Source organism: Ailuropoda melanoleuca, chromosome 6 (genome assembly GCF_002007445.2).
Source record: "Ailuropoda melanoleuca isolate Jingjing chromosome 6, ASM200744v2, whole genome shotgun sequence".
Classification (NCBI taxonomy): Eukaryota; Metazoa; Chordata; class Mammalia; order Carnivora; family Ursidae; genus Ailuropoda; species Ailuropoda melanoleuca.
In genome coordinates this window covers 97,881,059-97,907,707 of record NC_048223.1, presented here as the reverse complement: position 1 = coordinate 97,907,707, position 26,649 = coordinate 97,881,059, and the positions used below count along the sequence as shown (strand labels likewise).

General features: G+C 40.2%; 1 protein-coding gene across 3 annotated transcripts in view; it reads right to left on the bottom strand.

Moving 5' to 3' along the window:
• The window catches only part of ENTPD1 (ectonucleoside triphosphate diphosphohydrolase 1), a 103,684-nt gene that overhangs the window by 38,168 nt on the left and 38,867 nt on the right, over positions 1–26,649 (bottom strand). For all 3 annotated transcript variants that reach the window (XM_034663033.1, XM_034663034.1, XM_034663035.1), the window contains exon 2: positions 8,716–8,843. In XM_034663033.1, coding sequence (XP_034518924.1) covers positions 8,716–8,843 — 128 coding nt within the window. The remainder of the gene's footprint in view (positions 1–8,715; positions 8,844–26,649) is intronic.

Genomic DNA, 26,649 nt, shown 5'->3' with positions numbered 1-26,649 from the left:
ACCCATCCCCCCCACCCACCTGCCCTCTGGTAACCATCAACTTGTTCTCTATAGTTGAGTCTGTTCTTAGGTTTGTCTTTTTTACTTGTTTTGTTCTTAAATTCCATATGTGAGTGAAAACTTATGGTATTTGTCTTTCTCTGACTTATTTCACTTACCATTATATCCTCTAGTTCTATCCATTTTGTTGCAAATGGCAAGATTTCATTCTTTTTATAGCTGAATGATATTCCATTGTGTATATATACCACATCTTCTTTATCCATTCATCTATCAATGGACTCTTGCGCTGCATCCACAATTTGGTTATTGTAAATAATGTTGCAATAAACAGAGGGGTGCACATATCTTTTCCCAAATTAATGTTTTCGTGTTCTTTGGGCAAATATCCAGGAGTAGAATTACTGGATCATATGGTAGTTCTATTTTGAACTTTTTGAGGAAGCTCCATACTGTTTTCCACAGTGGCCGCATCAGTTTGCATTCCCACCAACAGTGCACAACAGTTCCCTTTTTTCCACATCCTCACCAACACTCATTGTTTCTTGTGTTTTTTATTTTAGCCATTCTGACAGGTGTGAGGTAATATCTCATTGTGGTTTTGATTTGTATTTCCCTGATGATGAGGGATGTTGAGCATCTTTTCACGTGTCTGTTGGCCATCTGTATGTCTTCTTTAGAGAAATGTCCATTCGTGTCTTCTGTCCATTTTTTATTTGGATTATTTGTTTTTTTTGTGTTGTGCTGCATAAGTTCTTTATATATTTTGAATACTAACCCTTTATTGGGTATGTCATTTGAAAATATCATCTTCCACTCAGTAGGTTGTCTTTTAGTTTTGTTGGTCATTTCCTTTGCTGTGCAGAAGCTAATAGATTATTTTTGCTTTTGTTTCCCTTGCCTCAGGGGACATATCTGGAAAAATGTTGCTACAGCTGACATCAAAGAAATTACTGCCTGTGCTCTTCTAGGATTTTTATGGTTTCAGGTCTCACATTTAGGTCCTTAATCCATTTTGAGTTTAGTTTTGTGTATGGTGTAAAAAAGTAGTCAAGTTTCATTCTTCTGCATACAGCTCTCCAGTTTTCCCAACACCATTTGTTGAAGAGACTATCTTTTTCCCATTGCGCATTCTTGCCACCTTTGTCAAAGATTAACTGACCGTATAATTGTGTTCTATTGATCTGTGCATTTATTTTTGTGCCAGGACCATACTGTTTTTAGTACTACAGCTTTGTAGTATACCTTGAAATCTGGGATTGTGGTATCTCCAGTTTTGTTCTTCTTTTTCAAGACTGCTCTGGCTATTCAGGGTCTTTTTGGATCCATGTACATTTTAGGATAGTTTGTTCTAGTTCTGTGAAAAATACTCTTGGTATTTTGATAGGGATTGCATTATATCTATAGATTGCTTTGGGTAGTATGGATATATTTTTTTAAGATTTTATTTATTTAACAGAGATAGAGATAGCCAGCAAGAGAGGGAACACAAGCAGGGGGAGTGGGAGAGGAAGAAGCAGGCTCACAGCAGAGGAGCCTGATTTGGGGTACACCCCACAGCGCCGGGATCACACCCTGAGCTGAAGGCAGACACTTAACGACTGCACCACCCAGGCGCCCCTGGGTAGTATGGATATTTTAACAATACTGGTTCTCCCAGTCCATGAGCATGGAATATCTTTCATTTGTTTATGTCATCTTCAATTTCTTTCATCAGTGTTTTATAGTTTTCAGGGTACAAGGCTTTCACCTCCTTGGTTAAGTTTACTCCTAGGCATTTTATTCTTTTTGGTACGATTGTGAATGGGATTGTTTTCTTTCTTTTTTTTTTAATTTTAAGATTTTATTTATTTATTTGAAAGAGAGAGACCAAGCGAGAGAGAGAGAGAGAGAGAGAGAGAGAGAGAGAGAGAAAGCACGCACAGTGAGGGCAGGGTGTGGGGCAGAGAGAGAGAAGGAGAAGCAGACTCCCCACTGAGCAGGAAGCCCGACACAGGGCTTGGTCCCAGGACACCAGTATCATGACCTGAGCTGAAGGCAGATGCTTAACTGACTGAGCCACCCTGGTACCCCATGGGATTGTTTCTTACATTCTTTTTCTGTTATTTCATTATAGATGTATAGTATATAGATATGCAATGGATTTCTATATATTGTTTGTATCCTCTGACCTTACTAAATTCATTTATCAGTTTTGGCAGTTTTTTGGAGGAGTCTTTAGGGTTTTCTACATATAGTATGATGTCATCTGCAAATAGTGAAAGTTTTCCTTCTTCCTTACCAATCTGGATGCCTTTTATTTCTATTTCTTGTCTGATTGCTGTGGCCAGGACTTCCAGTACTATGTTGACTAAAAGTGGTAAGAGTGGGCATTTTTGTCTTGTTCCCGATCTTAGGGGAAAAGCTTTCAGTTTTTCACCATTATGACATTAGCTGTAGGTTTGTTTGTGTTTTTATATATGGCCTTTGTTATGCTGAGGTATATTTCCTCTAAACCTACTTTGTTGAGAGTTTTTATCATGAATAGATTTTGTACTTTGTCAAATGCTTTTTCTTCATCTATTGGGATGAACATATGATTTTTATCCTTTCTCTTGTTAATGTGATGTATCATGTTGATTGATTTGCAAATATTGAACCACCGTTGCATCTCAGGAATAAATCTTACTTGATCATGGTGAATGATTTTTTTTAGTGTATTGTTGGATTTGGTTTGCTAATACTTTGTTGAGGATTTTTGCATCTATGTTCATCAGAGCTATTGGCCTGTAGTTCTCTTTTTTTGTAGTGTCTTTATCTGGTTTTGGTATCAGGGTAATATTGGCCTCATAGAATGAAATTGGAAGTTTTCCTTCCTCTACTATTTTTTTGGAATAGTTTAAGAAGACTAGGTATTAGTTCTTCTTTAAATGTTTGGTAGAATTCACCAAGAAATAGTCTAGTCCTGGATTTTTGTTTTTTGGGAGTTTTTTGATTACTGATTCAATTTCATTGCTGATAATAGGTCTACTCAATGTTTCTATTTTTTCCTGATTCAGATTTGGGGGGGTATATATTTCTAGGAATTTATCCATGTCTTCTAGGTTGTCCAGTTTGTTGGCATATAATTTTTCAGAAGAATCTCTTATAATCCTTTGTATTTCTGTCATATTGGTTGTTATTTCTCCTCTTTCATTTCTAATTTTGTTTATTTGAGTCACCTCTTTCTCTCTCTCTCTCTCTTTTTTTTTTTTTGATGAGTCTGGCCAAAGATTTATCAATTTTGTTTATCTTTTCAAAGAACCAGCTCCTGGTTTCATTGATCGGTTGTACTGTCTATTCAGTTTCTACTTCATTTATTTCTGCTCTAATCTTTATTATTTCCTTCCTTCTAGTGGTTTTGGGTTTTGTTTGTTCTTCTTCTAGCTCCTTTAGGTGTAAAGTTAGGTTGTTTAAGATTTTTCTTGCTTCTTGAGGTAAGCCGGCATTGCTATGAAATTCCCTCTCAAAACAGCTTTTCTTCATCCCAAAGATTTTGGACCATTATGTTTTCATTTGTATTTGTCTACATGTATTTTCTTTTATTTCTTCTTTGATTTCTTGGTTGACCTGTTCATTGTTTAGTAGCATGCTATTTAATCTTCATGCTCTTTCCAGATTTTTGCTTGTGGTTGATTTCTAGTTTCACAGTGTTGTAGTTGGAAAAGATGCATAGTATACTTCAATCTTTTTGAATTTGTTGAGACTTGTTTTGTGGCCAATATGTGATCTATTCTGGACAATGTTTCATTTGCACTTGAAAAGAATATATATTCTGCTGTTTTAGGATAGAATGTTGTGAATATATCTGTTAGATTATTCTAGTCCAATATATCATTCAAAGTCACTGTTTCCTTGTTGATTTTCGGTTTAGATGATCTATCCATTGATGTAAGTGGAATGTTAAAATCCCCTACTATTATTATGTTACTATTGATTACTTCCTTTATGTTTGTTATTAGCTGCTTTATGTATTTGGGTGCTGCCATGTTGGGTGCATATTTACAATTGTTATATCTTCTTGTTGGATTGTTCCCTTTATGATTATATAGTGTCCTTCTTTGTCTCTTTTTATAGTCTTTTTTTAAAGTCCATTTTGTACAGTATAAGTATTGCTACCCCAGCTTTCTTTTCACTTTGATTTACATGATAAATGCTTTTCCATCCCCTCACTTTCAATCTGCATATGTCTTTAGGTCTGAAATGAGTTTCTTGTAGGCAGCATATAGATGGGTCTTGTTTTTTTATCCATTCTGTCACTGTATGTATTTGATTACAGCAATTAGTCCTTTACATTCAAACTAATTATTGATATATATGTACTATTGCCATTTTGGTACTTGCTTTATGGTTGTTTTTGTAGTTCTTCTCTGTTCTTTTCTTCTCTTGCTGTTTTCTCTCATGGTTTCCGGGCTTTCTTAAGTGATATACTTGGATTCTTTTCTCTTTATTTTCTGCGTATCTATTACTGGCTTTTGATTTGTGGTTACCATTACCTTTATATATAACATTTATGCATCTAGCAGTCTATGTTAAATTGATTGTTGCTTAAGTCTGAATCCATTCTTTATTCCTTTCTCCCCACGTTTTAAGTATATGGTATAATACTTTACATCCTTTTATTTTGTGAATCCCTTGACTGATTTTTATAGATATACTTATTTACACTGCCTTTGTGCTTCCTATTTTTCTTACTCCTGTGCTTATGGTGTTTCCTTTACTCTCAAGAGTCCCCTTTAACATTTCTGGTAGTGGTCATGAATTCCTTTAACTTATGTTTGCTCAAGCAATTGAGCTACCCAGGTGCCCCTCTTTTTTGTTTTCTATCTCTTTGTTAAGAGTGTCACTCTTTTCTCAAGTCCAGTGAGTATCTTTGTGACCATTACTTCAAATTCTCTACAAGCATATTACTTATCTCCATTTGTTAGCTCTCTTGCTGTGATTTTGTCCTGTCCTTTCATTTGGGATATATTCCTCTGTCTCCTCATTTTGTCTATCTCTCCGAATCTGTTTCTGTGTGTTAAGAAAGACAGCTATGTCTCATGTACTTGACAGTAATAGGCCTTATAAAGAAGAGGTCCCATAGTGCCCTGCCATGCAGTGTCCCCTCTTCACCAGAACCTGGCACTTCGGGGGTATCTCCTATGTGTGATGCATGTGTCCTGCTGTTGCAGCTGAGCTGCTTTTGCCTTCGGTTCAATTGTCTGTGATGGCTCTATTTGCCTGTTATGGGCAGAGTTTGGTCCCTGTGTTGTTAGTGGGCCAGTCTAGGGTCACTTTCAGCTTGAGTTGAGCCAGACCAGGAGTTTGCCCGAGATGCAGTAACACCAAACTGTAGGGCACTTTCCTTGTGTTGTCTTCTGAGAGGCTTTCATAGGTGCAGGATCTGCAGTCAGACCAGACATCTGCTGCCAGCCCACTGTTGGGGCTGCAATCAGACTGGTATGTGTGATTATCTTCCGCTCTCCCCAGGGCAGGAGTCACTTTGGAATGGTGCTAGCCTATTAGGGCTGCTCACACACTGCCAGGCTTGTGGCATCACTTTGGATGGGCTTTGGCCAAGGGCATACTGGAGGGGGCAGGTACACAGGAGAATGCAGAGATGGGGGGTGGGGCTCACAGTGTTAGCAAGGTTTGCTTAGGTCTGTTGTGAAAGGGGACCTGTAGCCACCAGAACCAAGGCTGGCTGGATTGGAGGAGGTGGATCCCAAGAAGCACTTGGGGGCAGGGTGGGTGGTATTAGTAAGGCCTGTTGTGATAGGAGACCTGGAATGAGGCTTGGCTGGAGCCAGCATGTCCACAGGAGAACACAAGGGTGGGGCAGGCTGTTAGCAATTTCAGTAGTGTTGGAGAAGTGCTGGTTCACAGTGTGGAGGGTGGGGGAAGGAAATGGCATCCACCAAATCCTTTGTTCCTGGAGAAGTCTCCCAATGATTCCTGCCCCTCCAAGCACATGCTCTGAGATTAGTAAACAAATCTCCCTCCCGCACACCCCAGGTGCTTTTCAAACTGCTGCTTCTATGCTGTATCTCCACAGGGCTGCTTGTTTAAGGGTGCTGTCTCTTTAATGGTGGGGACTCAGTTTCCTCTCACCCTCCTGGCTCTTCCAGAACTGAGCCCAGTAATTTTCAAATTTCCAGGCATTAATCCCTGCTGATTATAAGAACCTCGGAAATTAGGCCCCTCTGGTTTCACGCAGGATCCCTGTGCACCTGGGGTGCTTGGTGTGACGGTCTGGTCCTCTCCCCTTTCCATGCCTGTATTGTTCCTCCCTCCTACAGACAGGTCCATTTAGCTTCCAAATGTGTCTCCACCCTTCCTACCCTCTTTGATATGGCCTCTTCTCTACGTTTAGCTGTGAAAAGTCTGTTCTGTCAATCTTCAGATCATTTTCTAGGTTATTTACACTGATGTGGGTGTTATCTTGTTCCATGGGATGAGGTGAGCTTAGGGTCCTCCTATTCCACCATCTTCCCTGGAAGTTTGATGTTATATGTTTTTAAAACAAATGTACCAGGTACAGATATTGAAATAATGTTTTCCTTTAAACCATCATTTTTGAAAGGAAATAAATTTATTCCAACAAACTACTCAAACTTAGCTCATGGTATCTGGGATGATCCTGGTATTAGGTTACAAACCACACAAGAAAAAGTTTCATTTCTTGTTCCTTATTTTAGATCTTATAATGGTTTATCATATACTTTATTCCTCAAACTTAGTTTTAAATGATTCCAGAGATATTATCAAAGAGTATGCTCTAAAGCAGCAATGTCCAATTGAACTTTCTGCAGTGGAAATGTTCTATGTCTGCACTGTCCAATTTAGTATCCACCAGCCACATGAGGTTATTGAGTGCTTGGAATATGGCTAGTGCAATTAAGGAACAAAATTATTTTATTTTATTTTATTTAAATTAACTTAAGTTGAAATAGCTACATATGGCTAATGACTATCAAATTGGGCAGCATATATAGCTTAAAGCCATCACCAAAGACAAGTTCCTAAAATATTTTTGCCCTCAATATATGCCAGCAATTTTATTAAAATTAGCGTATGACCTTAATAAATGACTAGTTTGCATACATAAAATGATCTTTGTGTAAAATAAACCAGTGATATTGCTATAAAGATTCATTTCATATGCCACTGTCTACTATTCAAATACTCATACCTCTTATTTAAAGACCTGTTCCATTTTGTGGGGCCAACACAAAACAGAACCACAACAGAGTCAATGATGACCATTGCGAATGCAGGAAGGTCATCCATGACCAGAAGTATACACTGGGAACACAGAGCTCAAGTCTGTCATGGATTTTGCCTCCTAGGCAGTACCCCTCTCCAGTGATGCAATAATGAACATATAAAAAGGTCAAATCAAGAACGCAATCATGTACTTTTGGAGCTGGTAAACCGCAGAACCAAAATGTCACGAGGCTTTAACTGTGAGTGAAGTTTTGCCAAGAGAGCCAACATCACTCAACATTAAAAGGCAAGAGACCATTGAAAAAGAGATAATATCAGCCTTCTGAACTGACAAAGGGGTTGCTGTGCACAGCAACACTGAGTTGAGCTCATGTCGCAAAGGAATGCCAATGTAACATCCAGGCCTCCACTATACAGCAACTGATTTGGGTGGGTGGCAAAAGTTTTAGAAGCCTGGCATATGCATCCATCTTTCCAGTCTCACAGTTTAGTATCTTCAAATACAATAAAATAAACTCATGCCCATGTATTCCAGAGCCTCCATGGTCAAGTTAATTTCTGGACATGTCATCGTCTATGTGTACATATGTGCCAATATGCACAACATTAGCATATTGGTATATTCTGGGCCCTTTTAGATTTATTTACTTATACATTTATTTAATTTCAATGAAAGTTTAAAATGGTGTATTTACAACATAAATTTAAATTTTCCACATGCTTTTTAATTAACAGATTAAATAAAATAATGACATTACAAGCTACTTATGTCTCAGAAATTTTACTTTGATGAATTTGAAAGGAAGCAGAAATAAATCACAGCAGAGTTAATGACCCTAATTATTTTTAATGATTTAACTGCCTCTTCAAATGTGGAAATTTTCAAGAAATCTGTTCATCTATGAATTCATTTCAGTTCACTATAGTTGATATATGTATGTGTTCTCCGTGGGTTTTTTTCATTGATTTTGCTGCTTTCTTTAATATTTTGAAGATGAGGAATAAGTCTTCTCCACAATCTTTGACTTTCAAAGTGCTTTATAGAATGCTCTCTAATAAATTTTATTATTTTGATGATAGTAATAATGATTGCGTAATAAGATCAGAGAGTGCAGTGTTGTGACACATGCATGGTGAAACAATGAATAAGAAGTAGAGATAGTACTAGATCATAGAATATCAGCACAAAATAGCACCACAAAATATCAGCACATATCTGGATATACTGAATAAAGTATTTGTTTCTCTTAAAGTACTAACAATAATTATTGCTGAATAAGCATAAAGACAATTATCTTCCTACCACTAATTGATTCAAGACATTCCCTCTTCCAGAATGAGCATCATTCCATTTTACCTCCCTAATCCAGTGGATATTGACTTGCTCACGGGCTGCCAGAACCTCCACCCCTCCTGTATGCTCTGTTTTACCATAACCTCGTTTCCCTCCCCCCACCGCACCTCAGCCAGACCCCTCAGATTTGTTACCTTAACATTTTCTGGCAATGGTTTGTTCTGGGTCAGCCCCACAGCAATCAAAGCAATCACAGCCGCGATAGAGGAGAAGCCAAGGATGATCAGTATATTTCTGGAACAAAAATTCTTCAGTTCAGACTCTAAAACCAAAAGCAGAAAAGAAAATACCAGAAATCAATAAACATTGATTTCCCTCCACTTTTGGTAAGGTCTTGTGCTAGCTATCTGGAGACATCAAAGATAGATAAAAGTTCATCTTTATCCCTACAACACTTGCGAAGTAATAGGGAAATAATTCAAGAGCAAAAGGATTTGTCTGTCCTGTGATAAGGGCCAAGACTGAGTTAGTGGCTGTGGTAAGGAAAATGGACAGAATTAGGTCAATGACCAGATAAAGAATGAGGACAGGGAAGAATCCCAAATTGTCAGTTTAATAGATCATACTGGTCTATGAGAGTACAGGCAATAACAAAAAGGCAAGGATTGCTCTCATTTTTCAAATCTACCAGAAAATGTTTAAGATGTTAATAAGTATTCAGAATATATCATCAAACATCAAAGTCCCAATACTCCATGCCATTTTTTGGCTTGACAAATCCCTTGCATTTCAACCACACTTATGTGTTGTAATTGGTAATGGTTTAGAGTCTGCGGAATTTTGAACATTTCATCATTCACATTATCTCATCTATTCTTAGTCTCAACCTGTTGTGGGACATAATAAAGCTCCAAGCAGAGAATTATATAAAAGGCACAAGTTACTTTGATCATTACAAACAGAGCATATAGCAGAAGTGAACAAGAAATGGAAAGCTGCCCCACTCCCTCCATTCTGACAACTCACTCTCTTCCTCTCTCAACTTTCCAAACTATCCCTAAACTTTTTTCTTAGGCTTTGGGGAAGAAGGATAGGATAAAGCAATAAAGAAACACATGGAGGGGCGCCTGGGTGGCACAGCAGTTAAGCATCTGTCTTCGGCTCAGGGCGTGATCCCTGTGTTGTGGGATCGAGCCCCACATCAGGCTCCTCTGCTATGAGCCTGCTTCCTCCTCTCCCACTCCCCCTGCTTGTGTTCCTTCTCTCGCTGGCTGTCTCTGTCAATTAAATAAATAAAAATCTTAAAAAAAAAAAAAAGAAACACATGGAATGAGATAGGCTCTGCAGAATAGATCGCACTTCTCTAAAGACAGGGCATGGGATTAAAACAGCTAGAAGAGGAGCCTGACCGACTCTCCCCCTCTGGATCTCCCTCTTGAACAGCAGCAGCCCCCGCATGCTGAAACAGGAGCTCCTCCCCAAGCTCTTGAGCAGAAGCTTGGACTTAATCCAAAGGACTGTAACTGTATGGGTGTCCAGTCTGCTCAGCAACCTCTAGAATCTTGAACCAGTCTTTACTCATTAGACCAAACAGTACAAAACTTAGGAGAAAAGTTTTAGCAACCCCATTAGCTACTGCTTCCAAACATAGGAACAATAGATGAAATATACAGCACTTCCCCTCCTTCTCCCTTCCCAAAAGAATCTCAGTTTTGTTCAGATGACTGCCACTCCCCAAGCAGTCCACATAACTCATGGGAAAATGATACACTCCACCACCACCACCACCGCAGCCTCTGGCTCAGAGTCAGGCCTTATTGTTGTGCATAATCTCATTCCCTCACCAATGATTAGTTCAACAATGGATTTGTACCCAAAAATGGACCATGAGACCCTGGAGGAAGTCTGCTGGAGCAAGTTTAGGAAAAGAAAGGCAGCATTCTCGTCTTCCTCAGACATTGCCCTGCCTGGATAAGACGACTTTCAATGGTGTCAGAACAGAGAGATGGACAGAACTTGAGTCTTTGATAGCATTTTGAACTGTTAAAAGAATAATCCCTGCTCCAATCTTCCCATGAGACTTATGCTTTGACCCAGTTAGAGTCAGGATTTTAATACTTCGAAGCCAAAATATCCTGATATAACTGGTGTGGCAGAAGTATCCTGTTTGACGCCAGGACTCTGGAATCTGGACAAAAAACCCCCTAGGTACTATTCGCCTCAGTTCCCAAAGTGTTGATACTGACAAACACAGCTCAAAACAAGCAGCACTTTGGATGAACAATTATAAAGCTAATACCCAAGGGCAGCACATTGCAGCAGTTTCTATTTTAATTGAATTTTGAATGCTTTACTCCCTCAAGCTGTTCAAAAAAAATCCATTTAGTTATTTTGTTTTCATAAATATGACAATTTTGCTATCTCATTTTCCTTCCACATCTACTTGGGCACTAATCTTAGTAGTGACAAAGACCAACAAGGTCCCTGCTCTTTGGAGTTCACAATCTGGCTGGGGAGATAAATAAGCCAGAACAGAAGTCATAAATCAGCGACTCCAGGTCACAATACATACTAAGAAGAAATTAAAACTAAGGGATGTTATACAGTTTAATGGAAATTAGAATGAAGGATTAGGAAATGCAGCAGAGTTGGGGTGGGAAGATTCAACTGAGGGTCAGGAAAGCCTCTCCGAGAAGGTGACATTTGACTGAGACCTGGGTGATGAGAAAACACCAGCTATGAAAAGGAGTAAGAACATTCCAGAAAGAGGGAACAGCAGTTGCAAAAGCCCTGACGTGGGAAACAGTTTGACATGACTCTGTCTCTTCCATTTCCTAATGAGATTATTTACTAACATTATTATTCCTGAACAGCTGGAAATACACTTTTCCATATTTGCCCAGCTGTTGCAATGACATCTGTATTATCAGAATATAATGAAGACTTTCATCATATTCTTTTTACAGATACGATAAGAAAAAGAACTTAGGGGGGCGCCTGGGTGGCACAGCGGTTAAGCATCTGCCTTCGGCTCAGGGCGTGATCCCGGCGTTATGGGATCGAGCCCCACATCAGGCTCTTCCGCTATGAGCCTGCTTCTTCCTCTCCCACTCCCCCTGCTTGTGTTCCCTCTCTCCCTGGCTGTCTCTATCTCTGTCAAATAAATGCATAAAATCTTAGAAAAAAAAAAAAAAGAAAAAGAACTTAGGTCACAGAGAAACTTTAGGAATTTTTCATACACAATTTTTAAAAGCTTTATTACAAAAAAGTAAAATAATAATGGCTAAGTTTGTGTGTTTGTTTATTTATTTATTTATTTATTCATTTATTTATGTTCAATTGGCCATCATAAAGTAAGTACATCATTAGTTTTTGATGGAGTGTTCAAAGATTCATTAGTTGCATATAACACCCAATGCTCATCACCACATGTGCCCTCCTTAATACCCATCACCCGGTTACTCCATCCCCTCACTCCCCTCCCTTCTGTAACCCTCAGTTTGATTCCTGGAGTCCAGAGTCTCTCATGGTTTGTCTCCCTCTCTGATTTCTTCCCATTCAGTTTTCCCTCCCTTTCCCTGTGGTCCTCCATGCTCTTATTTATATTCCACATATGACTGAAATAATTGTTTTTCTCTGCTTGACTTATTTCACTTAGCATAATCCCCTCCAGTTCCATCCATGTTGATGCAAATTGTGGGTATTCATCCTTTCTGATGGCTGAGTAATATTCCACTGTATATATGAACCACATTTTTATCCATTCATCTGTTGAAGGGAATCTTGGTTCCTTCCACAGTTTGGCTATTGTGGACATTGCTGCTATGAGCATTGGGGTGCATGTGCCCCTTCTTTTCACTACATCTGTATCTTGGGGGACATTGGACCAGATGGATTTCGTAAATTTGTTTTTCATGTAACTGTCTAGATTACCAGGGAGGAGTACTTAAAATACAACCATGTTTTCTATGGCTCATGGCAGGTAGTTTTCAAAAGCCCTTATCACATGCTGGAAGCCAGACTCTTCTTAGGATGTTGTACTAGCCATACCACTAGACCTGGGGGTCTCGGGGGGACTTAGCTGGGATGTGCTCATAAAAAGGGAACCATTTAGGTTACAGCCCCCTCTTCTCTGACCCCTAGAGCTCTTTCAGATGCCATGACTGCTACAGTCAAATTCTGTTATGGAAAATTCACAGTGATTGTCTCTCCCCCACTTTCCTGAAAGCCCTTCATTTACCTTGAAGATAACAGAAATTCAGTTTCTATCACACCATTGTGAAATGGCATTTCAAAAAACAATTTCAAGAAATACTTTTTATCAAAATATCTAATGGCAAAGTGTTTTGTTGTTTTCCTTTGAATTGTCTTACTATAGTGGAGAATTCAAGACTGCCACTTCCCTCCCATTTTTTCCCTTTCATATGACCGGTGAGAAAATGTTTCTATTTAAGGTGAGAGTCAGGTAGAAAGTTCAGCTCTTCACCTGAGAGACAAAACTGAAGGAAACCCAAGCTTTGAGAAAACAGATTGATTTCATGCCCATTAGCTATGTCAGAGGAAAAGAACAAAAAAGAAAAATGACCATATGATTCTTACACAAACAGTTATCCTGACATCAAATGCTAGCATCCTCTTAAAGTGAAGATCAAAATTCTGCCAGAGAAATCTCAGCCATCTCTACTTCATGATACCAAAGATGTAATATCTTAAAAATTTACTTCATTAATAAAAAGATTTGGAGTGTTTGAAGATGGGTAGGTTTCAGGCAAAAAACAACCAAAGTTTTACTCTGCAGATCCTGTGTAACTCACTAGTTTCAGACCATTTCCAGTTTAATGGGTTACATTCAGATTAAGCTTGGCTTGTCATATAGAGAAGAGCAAACACAGACAAGCTTAGAGGGTAAACAGCAATGAAGTACTGTTGTCCTTCCTGTGGGCCTTCACAAAGCTGAGTGATGGGACAGTCACTGAAGTTAGGGACTGGTCCCAATCTGGCCTAATCTGGTCCCAAATCCCAGCATCAAAGTCCCTGCACCATCTCTACTATCTTCTTTCCTTTCCATCAAGTAGTTGCTCTTGGTGACACACATTTAGATTGGTCTCACACTCCGGGGCTTTAAGATCCTTTCTCTATTTCTCAGTTCATTCCAGGCACTTTTGACACACTCTCTTCTATGGTGATTATCTACCCTCCTCCAGCCACTTCCACCTCTGTACAACAGCCCTTTCTCATACCTCCCACTCTTTCTAATGCCCTTCCCTATCAGAATCCATCCTTCCGGGGCGCCTGGGTGGCACAGCGGTTAAGCGTCTGCCTTCGGCTCAGGGCGTGATCCTGGCGTTATGGGATCGAGCCCCAACATCAGGCTCTTCCGCTATGAGNGCTGGAAGCCTGCTTCTTCCTCTCCCACTCCCCCTGCTTTTGTTCCCCCTCTCGCTGGCTGTCTCTATCTCTGTCGAATAAAAAAATAAAATCTTTAAAAAAAAAAAAAAAAAGAATCCATCCTTCCTGTTGCTTCAGNTCTCTCGCTGGCTGTCTCTATCTCTGTCGAATAAATAAATAAAATCTTTAAAAAAAAAAAAAAAAAGAATCCATCCTTCCTGTTGCTTCATAAATCTCCCATGACAGACATTCCCAGGGCTCTTCCAGATCGAGAATCTAAGGTAGCTTCCTACAGTCTGCCAGATGAAAGCCATACTGATCTAGACCTCTCCACCCTGTGGAAATGTAAGCCCTTCCTGTCTCACCATTTCAATAAGCAGACATTTTTCTCCAAGATCATACTGCCCGACATTATGACCACTAGAATGTAAGTACCCTGAGTTCTTCTGACTTGTTCATTGCTGTATTCCCAGTTGAATGAATAAGTGAATTTTAGATTCTCACTTTTCCTGAGAAATCTGAGATTTCCATCACTTAGAATTCTATTCCCCTCTTTCTCCACCACATCCTTTTCCTTGTCTCCTTCAAAATCAAGCTCAATAAGAGGCTATGTTCCCTCCATATGCTTCAAAGCTCAATTGTTCCAGTAGTTCTCTCTTCGTGTGCTACTTCTAGATACTTCATGAATTAACCCATTTCAGTTCGGGAGTTCCATAGCTATTGTTGGAGAGGGGCTATGCTTCATTCGTTCTTTCAGTTAGTCACTCAACAATTATTTACAGAATGCATTATACTGTGCACTAGCCCTGTCCTAGGCTCTGAGCTATAGCAGTCAACAACACAGATAAGCATCCCCATCCTCATGGTACTTTTATTGTAGTTTGGAAGAAAAGACAATAAACAAGGTAAGTAAAATTTATGGCATGTTACATAATTATAAGTGCTAAGGAGGGCGAAAAAGCAGAAAAGGTGAAGAGGAAGGATAAGTTGATTAAGAAAGGCCTAAGATGGTGATATTGATGATAGTCAAGGGAGTAAAAAAGAAAGCATGCATATCTGTTGAGCAAGAGCATTAAAGGCAACCAGACTGCATGTGCAAAGGCCCTGAGGTAGGACAGTACTGGGCCACGAGGTCAGTGTGGCTGGAGAGTGATGCAGGGGAGAATAATAAAAGATGGTCAGGTAGGTAACCAGGTTACTTGCATGTGGACCTTGCAAGCAAGGGCTTTGCCTTACTCTAAGCGATCTGACTTATTTCTAATCATTTGTATAATCTACACTCAGCAGCATAGGGGTAAATAAGAAATCATCAGAGGTCTTTGAAGTCTCTGGAGAGGGAGTGTGTGGCCTTTTAGGCAGCACACACCTGTCTCTTGTGATGAGATGCTGAGGCTACCCAGTGAGGTCAGGTCATAGGACAATCAAACAACTAAGTGTAGACAGAGCCTGGCTCGGTTGGAGCAGAGCCTGTGCCAAGACCAGGGCTGGTAAAATGAATCCAGAAGGAATAAACACCATTACATGGGAGGTCTTCTCTATACCTTCTGGTCTTGGTGGATCAGTACCAGAGAATCTTTGCTGAGAAAGCATCATCATGAGGGGTCACCGAGCCAACCAGGATCCATGAGCGGAAAGTTCAACTCCACAGACTTCTGAAGGGTGGCTCAAGCTAGAGCAGGGTCCAGACAAGCTCACCTTTGCTCAGCCTCTTTAAGCCTCCATTTCTCCATGTGCAAAATGGGAGTCATAATAGTACCTACTTCATAGGGTTGCTAGGTAAGATCCAATGAGCTAACAATACATAGTAGCCTCTATTTCAAGAGCCCTCACTGTATTCGAGATTCTGCTCTTAGCACTTTATTTTTTTTAAGATTTTATTAATTTATTTGAGACAGAGCACAAGCAGGGGGAGCAGCAGCCAGAGGGAAAGGGAAAAGCATGTGGGGCTTGATCCCAGGACCCTGGGCTCCAGACCCGAGCTGAAGGCAGAGGCTCAACCGATTAAGCCAACCAGGCACCCTGTACTCTTAGCACTTTAAATGTAACCACTCATTTAACCCTCCCAATAATCCTGTGAGGTAGATGTACTATTATCATCTGTATCAGCTTCCTAGGGCTACCACAACAAACTACCACAAACTTGGTGACTTAAAACAACAGAAATTTATTCTCTCACAATTCTGGAAGACAGAAGCCCAAAATCAAGGTGTCAAGAGGGCCAGAGTCTCTGGAGATGATTCCTTTCTTGCCTCTTCCAGCTTCTGCTGGCTGCTGGCATTCTTTGGCTTATGGCTGCATCTCTCTAATCACTGTCTGCACAAGGCCTTTCTCCCTGTGTCTGTGTATGTCACATTTCCCTCTTTTCTCTTATCAGGACCTTAGTCACTGAATTTAGGGCCCACCCGAAATCCAGAATGATCTCATCTCAAGATCCTTAATTACACTGGCAAAGACCCTTTTTCTAAATAGGGTCAGAATTACAGGTGCTATTATCATCATCATTATTGTCATTTTACAGATGAGGAAACTGAGTCACAGAGAAGTTAAGTAAGTTGCTCAGAGTTATGCTGATGTAGGGGTAAGCTCAGGTATCCTGGACCCAGAGGCTGGGCTTTTAACCCACATGACTGAGGCTTATTACAGTGCCTGGCACACAGTAATAGTGCTGTATGTGGGAGCCAATCCCATCATCCAGAAGTGAAAAGTGACTGACTTTGAGGATTTGGCTGGCGGGGTTGTCAGGACTGTTGTCACAGATGACACCAGGCAATGTTGTACCTTTTAAAACAGAGTCTTCAGTCCATGACAGTCAGAAGCTTAGAGCTAAGTAACAGAGGCTGAGATTGTAATTCCCAAAGAGGTTAAGGGACTTCCTCAAAGTCATATATCTTGCAAACAGCAGAGAGGAACTCAATCCGAGTCTCTCAGGCCCACTCCACTGCCTCAGCCATTGTTCTGCCTTAGGGATGTGTAGAAATTATTCAGCTTTGTTCCTGGACTCAGTGCAAAAGAATTCACCCCAAGTTCTGTTCAAATGGAAAGATCTTCCTCCATCTCACCCCCCCCCATATTTTTTCAATTAATAAATCTCGAGTCAAGTTTGAGGACAAAGCAGTTTAATTTGGTGGGGTTTTTTTCCTGCCTGTGTTCTTAAGTCAAGGAAGTCAGTACAACATCAATAAATACACAAATGCTAAAAATAAACTGCAAGGCCTCAGCGACGACCAGTTAGTTAAAGGTTCAAAGGCAAATGAGAGGGCGGGAAAACATGATTGACTCAGACTTGGGAGACACGTGCAAGAAGACAAAATAAGAGGGGAAGATAGAATGGAAAGAGAGGTAGAAATGGTTAATTGATTAGATAACCAATGTCCTATCCCACTGATCTCTTGAACCACAGACTTCAGAGGAAGGAATTTGCTTTTATTCATGATCTTTTATTCCTAGTCTTTGAAATGTTAATTAGCTGGTTAATCTCAGTTCACAGTTTTTTAGAAAAGGAGTGCATTTATCTTAACAAAGTAGCCTGGTTGATCCTGAGTGAACCCCTTCAGAGACTCAGCTTTGGGTGGGAGGAGCCCGTCTAGGGACACCGGGCAGTGGAAATGGGAGTAGGGGTGCAGAACAAGCTCTTCCTGCAAATCAGATTCTGCCAACCCCATACTCCCGGCCCCACAGTTCTTGTTGTGAGCTGTGCTCTTTTAAAGATTATCAGCAAGTAACTGACTTTGCACTTGGTGTGCCTGACTCTAAAAATGTTAATGACTGCAAAAATCAAATGTGGACAGGGGCTCTGTGTGTGGGAAATAAGGAAGCCAAGGAGTCCCCTCCCTCACTCTCTTTCTCCTTACTTCTTCCCACCATACCATCTACCTCCTCATGCATACTCCTTCCAGCCTCTCCTGCATTATTTTGCCCATAGACTGCATGGAGCACAGTAAGTCTTTGTGGTCATCATGGAATTCCACATTCAAGTATAGGGCTGGCAAGGAGGAGAGTTGTTTCCAGCAAAATGATATCACTGAGACTGCAGACAGGAATTCCCTGTGTCCCAGCCAACAAGCATAACAATCTCATGTATTGATGGTCTCTGCAGTAAGTACATTGCTTCCACTAAATGAATCCTCTGCCACATCTGAATTGAAGAATTGCACCCTTGGAACTCTACCCTTTCTCAAAGCAGCTGCGTTTATCAATAAGCTTTGGTTCTTTGTAGCCAGTGAGACAGACTAAGAAAATCTGTACTGACCATATATCACTAGTATGGGGGTTGCAGCCAAGGTGGGGTAAACTGACTCACACAGGTTGCCTAGCCTTACAGTCCCCTGTGTTCTATACCTTCCATTCATAAATTCTCCCATTTCTACCTCCACATCTTTACACTCAGGAGATATATTTGATATAAAACATAAAAATATTTCTGCAGCAAAATATGCCATCAACAAAGTAAAAAATTACAAACTAAGGAAAATGTTTGCAACAACTATGAATGAACCAGTTGGTTTCCTTAATATACAGAATCATTAAAAAATCATTAAGAATATGATTAACCTACCTAATAAAAAAATAAGCAAAAAAACATGAATAGGCAATTTGAAGAAAAATATTCTTAACATATTAAGTGTATTCTAAATGCCCTTAATTAAAGAAATGTAAATGAAAAAAATGAGATAGGTTTTATCACTTTCCAGAATAGCAAAGTTTTTTTCTTAATTTGATAAATGTATAACATTACTACATACTTATTAGAATGGCCAAAATTAGAAAAAATATTGACAATACCAAATGTTGGCAAGGATATGGTGCAACTGGAACTCTCAGATGTTGCTACTGGGGATGCAAAATGGCATAGCCACTTTGGAAAGAGTTTGGCAGTCTCTCCTGAAGTTAAGCATATACCTGCCATATGACCAGGCCATCCCACTCTTAGGCATTTATCCAAAGAAAGTTAAGACATATGCCTACACAAAACTCAAAATAACCCAAATGCCCATCAACTAGTGAATGTACCCAAATTGTCACACCACCATACAGTGAAATTCTACTTAGCAAAAAAAAAAAAAAAAAGGAATAAATTAGTGATAAAGGCAAGAATATTGATGAATCTCAAAAGCATTATGCTAAGTGAAAGAAGCTAGATTCAAAAGGCTACATACTGTATGATTTCGTTTATATGATATTCTGAAAAAGGCAAAACTAAGGACAGAAATCAGATCAGTGGGTAGAGGTTCAGAGACAGAGGACTGACTACCAAAGATCACAAGGGAACTTTCAGGATGATGGAAATACTCTATATTTTGATTGTGATGGTAGTTAGATAACTCTATACATTTATTAAAATACATAGAACTGTACATCTAAGAAGCACGAATTTTCAGTAAGGAAATTCAGTAAAGAAATTCTATTTATCAACAATGATGTGGGGAAACAGGCATTTCTTACACGTTGGTGGGAGTAAAAAATCATACAACCTCTTTGGTGGGTGGCAATTTTGTAATACCTATGAAAGAGTAAAGTACATATATCCTTTGACCCAAGAATTCTTTTTTTTTTTTTACTATTTTTTATTATGTTCAGCTAGCCACTGTATAGTACATCATTAGTTTTTGATGTAGTTTTCAATGATTCGTTAGTTACATACAACACCCAGTGCTCATCACATGTGCCCTAAGAATTCTACTTCTAAAGATTTAATCTGCTGATTGTACTAATGAACATACAAAACGATGCATGTATAGTGATGTTTCGTGCAGCATTATTTGTAATAGTGAGACTAAAGATGACTAAAGGTCCATTAACTGGGGCCCGGATATGTAAATTCTAATATACTATAGATAATATTATGCAGGCAAAAAGAAGATTTTGATCTATGAATGTTGATGCAGACTGTCTTTGAAATATTTTATATGTGAAAAGCAAAATGTGAAACAACATGTACAGTGTGTTCTCATTGGATAAAAGCACAGACATCCCTGGAAGAATATGGATTCGCTAGGACTCAAGACTCATTATATGTTCATACTCACAACTAAGATTTATTACAGTGAAAGGATATAAAGCCTCAGCAAAGGGGGAAAAAAGCATGGGACTAAGTCTGGGGGAACCTGGGCACAAGATTCCAAGGGTCTTCTCCCAGTGGAGACCAGAATACATACTAAATTCCCCCAGAAGTGAGCTGGGACAGCACATGTGAAATATTGTCTATCGGGGAAGCTCATCAGAGACCCAGTGCCCAGGGCTTTCACTGGGGGCCGGCCATATAAGCACCTTCCATTCAGCACTCACCAATATTCCAGACTCCCAGAAGGAAAGTAGCTACCCAGCACAAACCACACTACCTGCACAGTCCAAAGCACAGTGAGCCATCCCCACCAGTCCTCAGAATGGTGAGATCCCTTCTGAAATCCAGACATCCAAGGGTTAACCCAGCAAGCAGGTCCCTTCAAGGATAGCAGTCCCAGGCTTGCATGCTGATTCCCTTCTGCACTGAGCAATTCTTAAAACATTTTACCATGTGACATTCCCTACTGCCTCCCTCTTTTCCCTCCCTTCTTTCTCCTCCTTCCTATCTCCTTTCCCTCCTTCCTTCCTTCCTGATTCTCTGAGTAATTTAAAATTCTTAATAGAAATTCCTAAAAACCCAAAGGCTTTGAGCTGAAGAAGAAAAATTTACAGAGGGTTTCCAGTTTGGAGTAAAGGGGCAATGACACTAGGGACCCAGAAGGTAGGGAATGGGTAAATAGGAAGTTGTGCATTGGTAGTTTGATGCTGACTTTGCTGATTTTCCACCCAGTCTACCACCCTGCTACTCACTCACCAACCTGATGAGGCCAAGCAGCCATCTCTGGTCTCCACTCATTCATTCTTCCTAGGTCAGTGTAATCTCTTTTGCGTTCTTTGGGGCAGAATCGTCAGGTGTCACTTAGCTAGACTTTGGGTGGATTCGGAGCTTTATTTTGAGGGTAATTTGGCATCTTCTCTCAGGCACCTCTGTTGTTATGTAACAATACAAGAGAGAACAGCTCTCTGGATAAGTTACAGTCAAATTTCTAAATGCCCATGGTAACTTTGTCATAGATCATCAGTATCTAAGCAGCTGGCTCTCTCTTTAACCATTAACACAGAGTATTTGCACTTTAGATACTTACGTGAGAACTCAATCTTAAGTTGATCAGTATCTAGTTCCTGTCAAGGGTGTAACAGACAAAATTGATATTTGGGAGGGACAATCTAAGAGTCCCCTAGATTTTTTTAAGCTTTTTTCTGTACTCATTTAGTGAGATGGAAGGAAGGAGGGGTTAAAGAAAGGTCCCTGGACCTTGGAGAAAGGCGTGTCCTCCTAGAGCAAAACTAGTAAGACCAACACAGAACAGATGAGAGCAGCTCCTACCAACATTGCCCACATTTTTTAAAAAATGTATGTTCAGTCCTTTTGATGTGGGAAATGCAGAAGAAAAATTATTAAATTTCCTTACTACCTACAGCCCATTGACAAGTCCTTGAAACAGGCAGAGTGACATTCCTCTAGGAACTCAGCTGACTCAATGTTAATACTTTGCTAACGGCAAAAGGCTATCTTAATCCCCAGGATCCTGTAAATCTACTTTAACGTATAAAAATTCCTTTAGAAACTTCATCTCTACCCCCCAAGATATATGTTGGCTATCATCTTCCAAGCATATGACCCACGATATACATCTGAAGAGTCTCATGACTGAGTTTTTACTAAACAGTAATAAATGAGCTTTTCCTAACAATAGCTAGCCCCCTCAGGATCCTGGAAACCTTGTTTCCAAAATACCTGGGAGGCTTCTGCTATCCCTGACTCCCTCCCAACTTGAAAGTATATAATGGGCCACTCCCCATAACCCCAGGGCAGCTCATTCTGGCCACAGGTCCTGTCCCATGCTTTCATAAAACCACCTTTTTATACCAAAGACCAGCTTCGAACACAAACATCTTTCCTATAATCACTGTGACTTATTTCCTCAAATCCAGAATACAACTAAGAACATGGTGTCCTACTCAGTTTTGCAACCTGAGTGAAGAGAGAATATGTAAATATGGTGAGGTGGGGTCATCTGCATGGAGTGAAAAGGCAACTAAAAGAATTGGACAGTGTGGTGTGTGTCTCTAGCAGGGTCGAAGGAAAAAGTGCCCTGGCCCATGGAATCAAGTATACCATTTTCCTGAAAGTTCTTTCTCCATAGTAATGAAGGATGTCCTCTCTAAGATAACAAGACTAACCCCCCCAACTGTGATTTCATGTCCACCGAGCTATCTTGCCATGATTTTTCTAACAGGGTAAAAATGAGCTGATCATTGTTAAACAGTAAGTGGGTACTATGCCTTACCTACTCATCATTTGCATGTTTGGTTTCATAGGATTCTCATTCTTTATATTCCACAAGATGGAACAGATTGTCTTTCCCTTAAAGACATAGGCCACCTGTAGAATACAGATGCAATGTAGAGACCACAAAAGCGATGTGTGCAGCACATTCCATGTACTTCTTGCTCACGCCCAGTCTGCTATCTTACTTGCTCAGACTCACAGAGGTAGGAGGGGTGCAGCCAGACAAGGGAAACAGACTGGGGGTGGGGGGGCAAAGCAGACAAGAGTGATTCCATATGCTTTCTCTTCTTTGGAATTATAATATTGTTCTGAGTGGAAGGGAAAGTGTCCCCACCTCAGCAAAAGCTCAGAATACCACACAAAAGGAAGCACACATTAGGGTCCTTGGAAATGATGGCTAAAATAGTTCAAATTCTTGACAGAAATTCCTACAAACCCAAAGGCTCTGGGGAACACAGGAGCTGGAGAGGAAAATTTTACTCCACCTTTTGGGAAAGTAAAATTTGTTGCCTAGAACTGACCTCTGGGAATGACACACTGGTAGAGCCATCTTTAGGAATGGGATAGTTAAGCTAGATAACAAAGACACTATTAGGCCCACCCTCCACCTATTCTCTCAGGACTGGGTGGGGAAAGGCCACTTCCTCTCTTCTTAGAGCTTTGTATGAAACTGGTATGTTCATTCCTTTTCTCTTGCCTTCAGCTCTCCCCCTCCAGCATCTCTAGTGAGCTGACCCATGCCACAGCAGTTCTTAAGATTTGACTTCCTCTAACTTGTTTTTTTTTCCTCCTTATACACTGTGTATTTCTAAATTCCACCTCCTCTCAACTCATCCCTCCTTGATTTACCACACCTGGCTTCTGTCCCACCAGTCCACTAAAGTCACTCACAGAAATATCCAGTGGATGCTTTTCAGTATTTGCATTTCCTATAGAATTTGACAGTTAATTACTACATACAGTCTCTCCTTTCTTGGCTTCCATAACACCAGGCTCTTGTAATAGTCCTCCTATTTCTCTCACGCCTGCTTTGCTGGCTCCTTTTTCTCACTATACCCTTTAAATAGGAATGTTCCACAGTGCTCCATCTTGGAACCCTGGTTCATCTCATTTTATATACAATTTCCAACTCAATGGTGATGACTCCCTAATCTGTATGAAAATGACTCCCTAAACTCTATGGTGATGATGCTCTCATCTATATTTCCAGTCCAGAACTTTCTCTTGAGCTCCAAATCTATAATCCCAGTCACCTACGGAACATATTTGCTTTGATGTTCTACAGCCAAAATCACCATGTCTAAAACTTAACTTTCTCTTTCCCAGTCTAATTTTTATGCATAATCTGCTCAGTGAGGTCACCACCATGCCACCAGTCTCCTTAAACTCCTCCTTCTCCCTCCAATCAAACTCAAAAAACAAAAAAACCCAAAAAAACAAAAAACTGTAAGTTTTATTGATTCTACCCACTAAATAGCTCTCAAATCCTTTCATTTATCTCCTTATTCCTTGCCCAGACTCCTCCGACAGCTTTCATAAAGGCTCCCACATCTGGGCTCTTCCCCTTCCAATTCATAGAGCTAGCATGATTATCTTAAAAATGCAAACCTGATCCTACAACCCTACCAGTGTGAACTTCTTTTTTTTTTTTTTAAAGATTTTATTTATTTACTTATTATTTATTTATTTATTATTTTATTTATTTATTTATTTATTTATTATATTATTATATATTATTTATATATTATTTATTTATTTATTTGACAGAGGTAGAGACAGCCAGCGAGAGAGGGAACACAAGCAGGGGGAGTGGGAGAGAAAGAAGCAGGCTCCCAGCAGAGGAGCCTGATGTGGGGCTCGATCCCATCACGCCCGGAGCCGAAGGCAGAAGGCAGACGCTTAACCGCTGTGCCACCCAGACGCCCCCCAATGTGAACTTCTGATTCTCTGAGCAGTATGTCTCAAAATAAAAGTAAAACTCTTTAACAGCAATTTTGAGTCCATATCACCAGGTACAGTTCAAGGTGATAATACCTACTTTAGCCCTTTTTTTCCATATACTCATGCCTTGCGCAATGTTTCTGCTTCTTTTTTTCTGCCTAAAACACTCTTCCTTCCTCCCTTCTTGTAACTCTACCTTATGAGGAAATTGAGGCTGAGAATAAGCAGTTTATGTATCACTGTTTCCAGAAAGTCTTCCAGACCGTCTCTTGCCCCTCCTCTAATGATGGATTAAATATAAATACCCTCCTTTGCATCTGTCTCATGGCACTGCCCACAGTGTTGCAATGGCCTTTACCCTGTGTCAGTCTCATCTATGAGAACAAGCACCTTGAGAACACAGTGTATCTTTTAGATCTCCAGAAACCAGCAAAGGGTCTGGCCTATGTCAGTACTCCATATGTCAGCTGAATAAATGAATGGATAAGATTGATTTGAATTTTTAGAATACAATGTTTTCCATCAAGAAAAGGGGTAGGGGATTTGATTATTTCAAATGTGTTTTAACTTCTCAACTCTATGGTTGACTATTTTTAGTGAGCTGCCAGGAAACCTCAACTTCAGTCTGCATGTACTGGAAGCAAGAGGACAAATGTTTGGGTAGTAAATCCCAAATCTGGATCTCAGGGCTTAGTCATAAACTCCATGGAATATTTTTTCACTGAATTACAAAGAATAATAACCCTGAATGATAGGTTTATAATAGAAGGAACTCCACATTTAGCTAGTCCTTTCTAAGCAAGCACGGTTAATTCTACTTTGTCTCTGGGAATGAGTCATTCTGATTAAAGAGAGGTTACAGTATGATTAAGTAGTAATGCATCTTCTTATTTATGATATGTAATAATCTCATAGGACGCACTCTCAACCCTGTCTCTTACTAGCTGTTTGACTTGGGCAAGTTACTTAACTTTCTAAATCTTCATTTTCTAGACTAAAATTTTTAAAACATCTGTCACTTACTTTGGGAAGCTGATATGAAGATGTAGTGAGCTCTGTATGAAAAGAATGATTAGAGTAATCCCAGCTTGCCCTGTGGCCTCAGTTACTACTGTCCATATGTGGGAAACAGTCTAACTTCTATTTAATCCAGACACATGTATTGTTGACTTTACAGCTGCCTCCTTGCCCTTTCAGCTTGGATGACTCACAGACATCTCAAACCTATTCTACCCAAACAGAATGCATGCTTCCCCCTTCCCCATAAGCCTGGTCCTCCTCCAGTTTCCCATAGTTCAGCATCCACAGCTCAGTGAATATCTCTACGACTCATCCAGTTGTGATATCAAGAACAACAGCATCATCCTCAATTTCTTCTTCACTCTCACCCATCACATCCAAGCAACCCACTCATTCAGGAAATGTTTCTGATACCTTGTGTGTCGTCCTGGGTCCTGATTCCCAAAGATTCTGATGCCTACCCATCCCCCTCCATCACACTGCTGCCTTGCTAGTCCAACCACCACAACCTCCCACAGCAGGCTCCTAACCAATCTCCCTGCATCCACTCTTGCCTCTCAACAATTTACTTTCCACACTAAAGCCAGAGTGATCTTTTCAAAGTGCCTGTATGATCACATCACCCACTACTTATTTCAAACATTTTAGAGCTTCCCATTACTTTTGAATAAAAGCTAAAGCCCTTCTTGTAAGCCATAGGTCCCATATGCTCTACCCTCCTGGGTTTCCAGCCTCTCCTTTCAGCACCATCCCCTCACTCTGCCTCCCTTCAGCCTCACTGCACCACTCTGCCCCTGCCACAGCACCCCAGCACAATTTTTTTACTCTGCCTGGAACATTCTGCCCCCACCCACTTTGTTTGGCTATTTTTTATTAAGCCTTCAGGTCCCAACTGGTCACTTCCTCAAGATCACTTCCTCAACGATGCCTCAGAGACCCCTTCTATGAACTTGACAGTAGCTGGCACTCCGCATGGCCCTCTAAACTTTTTCTATCACTTAAAGCTTCGTAATTAATTATCTCCATGTTTGGGTCTTCTGCCACACCAGCCTCAATTCTGGCTGCGTATTAGATTCACTGGAGAACTCTGTGAAAATACCAACTCCTGAGTTCCACCCCAGACTAATTAAATCAGAATTGCGGGAGCTGGGGCCTGGACATTGCTGTTTTTTAATGGCTTCCTGGTGCATTCAACATGCAGCCAAGGTTGGGAACCACCGGTTCAGAGGGCAAGGACCGAGTCTGCTTATCCAACAACTTCATAATAGTTATAATTGTTGTTGTTATGGCTGATATGGTTACAATTAAGATCATAATTTTTTCACATTTTTGGCATCTGTGATTCTTGACCACATAACTCCAAAAATAAACCTGTAGCACCCAAACTGTCTTCTTAAAATTCAGCGAGTTTCTATTTTCCTGT